General features: G+C 37.1%; 2 protein-coding genes across 2 annotated transcripts in view; both read right to left on the bottom strand.

Annotated features, from left to right (window-relative positions):
• The window catches only part of LOC126759960 (uncharacterized), a 410,786-nt gene that overhangs the window by 37,083 nt on the left and 367,673 nt on the right, over positions 1-6,030 (bottom strand). The window lies entirely within an intron of this gene.
• Positions 1,411-4,778, bottom strand: LOC126759998 (pickpocket protein 28). Its single transcript, XM_050475314.1, has 9 exons — positions 4,367-4,778; positions 4,106-4,306; positions 3,928-4,045; positions 3,718-3,866; positions 3,534-3,649; positions 3,373-3,461; positions 2,060-2,645; positions 1,809-1,999; positions 1,411-1,750 (listed from the first exon to the last, which is right to left on the bottom strand). Exons 1-9 carry the CDS (start codon positions 4,525-4,527, stop codon positions 1,577-1,579), a joined length of 1,785 nt encoding a protein of 594 aa, XP_050331271.1. The 5' UTR covers positions 4,528-4,778; the 3' UTR covers positions 1,411-1,576.

Here is a 6,030-nt window from a genome sequence, read left to right as displayed (position 1 = left end):
CGAACGTAGCTGGGTTGCCAAAGTGTTATATTAAAATGGGCATGATGCGAGAGCTTTCAACAAGACAAAAGCTTTGCAGGTTTGAAACCTTGATAAATGAAAAATATGGTGTTGCCAGAAAAAGTAAATGTTGGGAGCAAAAGTAGAAAACACTCTGAGCCAAAAATTCTCAGAATAACCCTAGTAATAATAGCGAAAAATTAAGTAACAGCGGGTTTCTGACTCTAGTCTCTATTTGAGACATTTTGAGGTAAAGTCTCAATTTGTGACTAGTTACTATTCACTAAACAGTCTCTAACGTTAGCCTCAAAATATTGCCTCCGATTTGAGACCTGATCGTTAACAGGTCACAACACTAAAAAGCACTCTTTTCTGCCATTTTGAATATACTGAATAGAGATCATCATCGATATTAATCGCTCGTCGTTTTTCTGTATTTTGTAAGCAACTCAAACACGAAAATGTTAAAAATAAATCAATTTTACATAAATTTCGTAAATATTATGAAACAAAGTCAACATATATTTTTATTTTAATTGATAATTATGTTTTTTGACTATGTTATAGAAAATTTAATATTTGTTATCGACATATTTATTTTCATTCAAGTGTAAAAACATCTCGGAATAATGAAATGTAATAGATTTTGTAACTGTCACTTACAGAATAGCAAAATCGTCTCAAGTCTCAAAATTTGTCTCAACTTAAAGTCTCAAATTTAGAGACTTGAGACTCTGTCACACGACAGAATTGCACGGTAAGTCTGTATACGCAGACAGGGCGTGAGCGTGGAACAGATCGATTTTTAGTGTATCGCTAAATTTCGATAATTTAAACGCGTTATGACCGAGCATTAAATGTTCCCAAAATATGTTGGAAGCAAAAGCTTCAAATAGTTAATAATGCGACATACAAAAACATGTGACATTTATTCCGAATCGACGATTATTATATTTGTCTGCGGATTAACCTGTGACATGTGGAAACATTCCTAACAACTAACTAAGATTTAGAAAAAAGGTTAACTTCACAATTAAAAAAAATTTCAGTTCAAGAACTTTAGTTTATATGACATATATGTATGTATATGCTACATATAAAGGTCCTATATGAACAGTTCCGACAAATGGGCAACTTTTTGGGAAGAAAAAGACTTGAGCAAAAATTCAGGTCAATATCTCCAAAATGAGGGACTAAATGAACTTAGATAGCCAAGCTGATCTTTTATATACATACATATCTACATTATAGGGTGTTTTCTTATGGGTGTTACAAACTTTGTGTTGAATCTAAAATACACTGTTCAGGGTAAACGAACTTGACAACTTGAAAACTTTTCAAATTCAAAACATTTGACAAAAATGATATCATACATATTTCACATTTATTTTCATTTCAAGTAATAAGTAAAATCATCTTGATTTGGAGATATTCCTGTTAACTCTAGATATGGTGTTTAAGGCGTTTATATTCTGAAATCAAAGTTTTTTCTCGGTATTCTCGTTGATACGGTATGCGTTGTTTTGAAACCAGTGCAGAATATGTTAAAAAGAGGCTTCGCATGAGGATCAACGGTTCATTCTGTGTAAGGAAACAAACCTTCCTTCTCCATAACGATATTCAAAACTTGATCATTTCTTAATGACATCTTTTTCATTAAGCCATTGCATAATATTTGACTGTTATAACCATTAAAAGGCTTCAATGGCCGACGACACGTGGCTAATGGTTTTCTCGCAAAAAATGGATGCTGCAGATAATAAAAATCACACACGCAGAATAGAGATCCACATTTTATATGTTCATACCTTTTTACCCAAAAGAAGTCCATTTGCATTTGCACCTTTTTGAAATCTCCTTGCAGTCACTCGACGCACAACACATGGGAGTCGCCTCAATATCAAATCGAAAATTGGACGAATAAAGAAGAAGTAGAAGAACTCAGGTACTGATATAACCCCGAAACCAATCATCAAGCTCATAATGCCACCAGTTTGTGCTAATTAGTGAACAAAGAAGTGAATTCCCAATTATTTAACATTAATTTCGAGCAACTTACAGAGGTAATCCGTAAAGCTGGTATACGGTGATCTAACTTTGGATCTAAACAAATCATCGGCGAAGTAAATTTGCACCAAAACGATGTTTTCATGTATTTCTTGCTTTGTGAAATTTGTAAAGAACTCATCTCTAAAAACAAACGACGTGTTCGCCAGCGGTGTCCGGTAGACAGTAGGAAAGTATTCCAAATTGAAACAACCCGGTAAGCACTCACGCTTACAAGCCACATGTTGCTCATCGTTGACCTCCGCCTCGGCTTTGGCTTCACAATTAAAATCTTTCACATTGCAGACACTGGCGTTCGGGTAGATGAGTGGCATGTGATATGGAATGCACTGACAGCGACGTAGATAATATTTGGAATCACATTCCATTTCGCAATTGCGTCGTGTGTAGTAACGGAAATATAACAATTCCAGTTCGTTATTGAAGAGACATTGGCGACGTTTTGGCGTTATACTACGTGTCGAAGGCAGCGCTTTTGAACTGTCGATATTCAATCGAAAGCGATGTTGATAACCTGGTTGGACGGATAACCCGGTCTCTTTAACGTGCGGTGTGTCGATTGGATTGTGAGTGATCACCTGGTGTTTAGAGTAATGAAATCTTTATAATATATGATCTATAAACACTGTAAAATAACCTCAATGATTGTCTCTGGTTGAAAAAATCAGGCTGCGTCCAAGTTAAGCCCCATTTGGAGAGCGTAATTTTGCTCGCATAGTTTTATATTGAACTAAAAACGGGTCTGTAGATGTTTGCAATTCGCCCTTCTAAAGATTCAATTGTCATAGGTCAACTATGCGGACTGAGTTAAACAAATACTCTTCTATATTTATCGAAATTAACTAATGTTTGTTTGTTGTTGTTTGAAACGAGAGCAGAGCTCAAAAAAAGAAAACAGAGAAATGGCGAATCAGATACGATTATCATAATGTCACAACTATTACGATCTGAACTTCGAAGGCAATAAGAGAGTTTAAAATAAAAGCGAAATAAGATTACATGAACATAAGGAGTGAAAATTCTAGCTCTCTTGGAGTAAGAACTTAAATTGAATTGAGATTCTACGTCTAAATATGGGAAATACGTTCGACGTCAGTTAATTTGGAGTATGGGAATTTTAAATTGACGAACGGCTGAAAAGGAAACATCTTATCCCCCAATAATATGGGATTCATAGATATTATAAATGTTGAATTTACGATCATATTACTAAGAATAGAGATACGTAATAGGGGACTGTCAAATGTTCTAAGACATTTTGACCTAAAACTGATACTTATACATATTTGCAACTCGTAAACTTACCTTCAACCCGGTACTAAACGTTGACGAGCAAAGATATTCGCTAAGGTTAGCATTGAGTACGAAAGTAAACCCCAACGTAACACCTGCGCCTGAAATAAGAACATGTTATTATTTCGCAATTTCTCTAAGTTTGCATCATTGGGAGATAAAATATTTATTACCGACGGCCGTACGAGGATAATAGTAAAGCGGCAGCTTATCAGCATAACCAGTCTCCAAATTCCAGTCTACAGGTATGGTGCCAATAGAAGAAGTAAAATCACGCACAAATATATATCTGAAGAATAAACAAATACTTTTAATGAATTTAGAGCTTTTGGTACCACTAAGTAGGGCATAACCCACTTTCCCTTGTATAAATAGGATGGATGTAAGATATTGAAGGCACAGCAAATTCCTTCATCCATAAGTACCTCTCGGTAGAAATCAGTACAGCGGTCCTCCTTGTTGCCAAAGCGGCAATAGACAATCATTTTGTCACACGTTTGACCATTCTGCGGAGAGAAAGAACCACTAATACTACAATTCAATACAAGTTGTCTTTGTTTTCACCACGCGCCAGATAAAATTCGTAAACGTGTCGTCCTTTGAGGCGGGTTTTAAGTCATCGAACTGACTATAATCCACGTTTTGAAAGCATATCTTTTGAGTCATCGCGTAGCCCAACGAATGACTATAGAGAAAGAGAGAGACTGTTTCTGCGTTGAACATTATAATATTTAATGGCAATTACCGCGAAAAGTTTTCAGTTTGGCTGCGCAGCGCTTGGTTCATGTTACAGATAGTGATCGCTGGAAAAGGGGTGGTGCGTATTTGAGTAGTATGCGCCTCCAAACCTATAATAATCGGTGTAGTTTCCCAACGCGTGTACACGTTCCTCGCAAAGCTTATGGCCACAGTTATAACAGTCACAAACCAGATGAGAAAGTAAGCCCTATTTTTGGTTGTTGGCATTTCTTAGAAGATTTTGTGATACAAACACATTTTTATTTACCTTTCCCAGATGCGCAGCTGCGAATTGCCAACATAAATGAGTCCTTGCAGTGTTGTTTGGCCTAAAAATTGTGTTACGTAATCGGCAATGATTTGAAGAATCCCTTTGCATTTATTGTTTTTGTGAAGCTTTTTCTTGCCACCAATCGAACTGCTGTTCATTTTTGGATTACTTTTTATTACGCTGCTTAAGATATTCTTCCACAACTGTCTACACCTGAATGGACTTTGAAATTACGAAACCGTGTGAAGTCATTGAAGTTTGTGGCTAATTGCTACCGTTAGAATTACGTGAAAAGGCGTGACAACTGGGGTTAATTAGGTTGAAAGCTCTGTTAAATACCGTAACTCTAGTAATACCTTACAAATGGGAATTTAAAACTAATTATGTGCGCTATACAAAGGCTGTCGATTAATTTTAGATTATTTTTAGCTGAACAGGAAATACGCAAGAACATATTAAAGAACTTTCGGAAGGCCACACCACTTGGTAATATTTCCCATTACAAAGTGGATGTGTCTTATTATCACTAATATTTCAAAACTTGATTGTTTTACAAAATGTAAGCGTCATTGATAAAAAGAACACAAGAACAAAAGAAAAAAATAGTAGAAGTACTTAAAAGCTGAATCGAAGAAGGCTCTGATGGCCATCAAGTGCTATGGTGACTGGAAAACTCGCTGGCATAAGTGTATTGCAGCGGGAGGGGATTACTTTGAGGAGATGCAATGGACAAAATTCACCTTTCAATTTGATCACAGTAGTATATTTATATTGCAGTTGATGAGACCACTAATTCGATCAAGTCATGGTGTCAATTTCTTGACAGTATAACTCAAGCACACTGCTTTAGAAATATACTATTTTGCTATTCATTATTGTTATTATTGTTCGAGTGCGATGCTTTGATGGGTATTTTCCTTCAAACTAGGCCTAGATTTGTTCAATTAAGTTTCTACTAATCCAGCGGACAGCCTATCTCGAAATGTTGCGATTGACCACAACACAATCGGTTTGGGACGACTAACAGAAGGACCGGAGCACCGGAGCATAGACCCAATGCTGAGAGAATATGTGTAATATCTGGAGATGGCGAACCCAATCCCCCAATCGATGACGATGGAATAGATGTTCAATTGCCCGGCAATGACGAGGTTCGAATAGCAATTACTCGCCTGAAGGATACCAAAAATGGGGCCAATGGATTACCGGCCGAGCTATTCAAAAACGGCATCGAAGAAGTGACAATATGATTGCATTAGCTTCTTTGCAAGATATAGTTCGATGAAAGCATGCCCGATTATTGAAACCTAAGTGTGCTCTGCCCAATCCACAAAAGGGGGAAACCCACAGTCTGCGCCAATTACCGTGCCATAATCCTCTTTATAAGGTCTTACCGAGCGTAGAGTGTGAAAGACAGAAGCCCACCGTCAACAAACTGATTGGACCTTACCAGTGTGGCTAAGACCTAGAAAATCTGCTATCGACCAGATTATCACCATGCGCCAAGTCTTGGAAAAGACCCGTGAAAGGGAAATCGACACACATCACCTCTCCGTCGAATTTAAAGCTGCCTTCGACAGCACGAAATGGAACTGTCTCTATGCCGCTATGTCTGAACTTGGTATTACGCAAAACTAATACGGCTGTGCAAGCTGACGTTG

This window comes from Bactrocera neohumeralis, chromosome 5, assembly GCF_024586455.1.
Source record: "Bactrocera neohumeralis isolate Rockhampton chromosome 5, APGP_CSIRO_Bneo_wtdbg2-racon-allhic-juicebox.fasta_v2, whole genome shotgun sequence".
NCBI lineage: Eukaryota > Metazoa > Arthropoda > Insecta > Diptera > Tephritidae > Bactrocera > Bactrocera neohumeralis.
This window is presented reverse-complemented; position numbering and strand designations above follow the sequence as displayed.

Excerpts from the sequence above, each read along its gene's own strand:
- LOC126759998 (XM_050475314.1), bottom strand. The coding sequence starts at position 4,527 with ATGAACAGCAGTTCGATTGGTGGCAAGAAAAAGCTTCACAAAAACAAT. Across the intron at positions 3,650-3,717 it reads TCCTATTTATACAAGGGAAA|ATATATATTTGTGCGTGATT; the intron begins GTGGGTTATGCC and ends TTTATTCTTCAG. Across the intron at positions 2,646-3,372 it reads CGTTTAGTACCGGGTTGAAG|GTGATCACTCACAATCCAAT; the intron begins GTAAGTTTACGA and ends TCTAAACACCAG.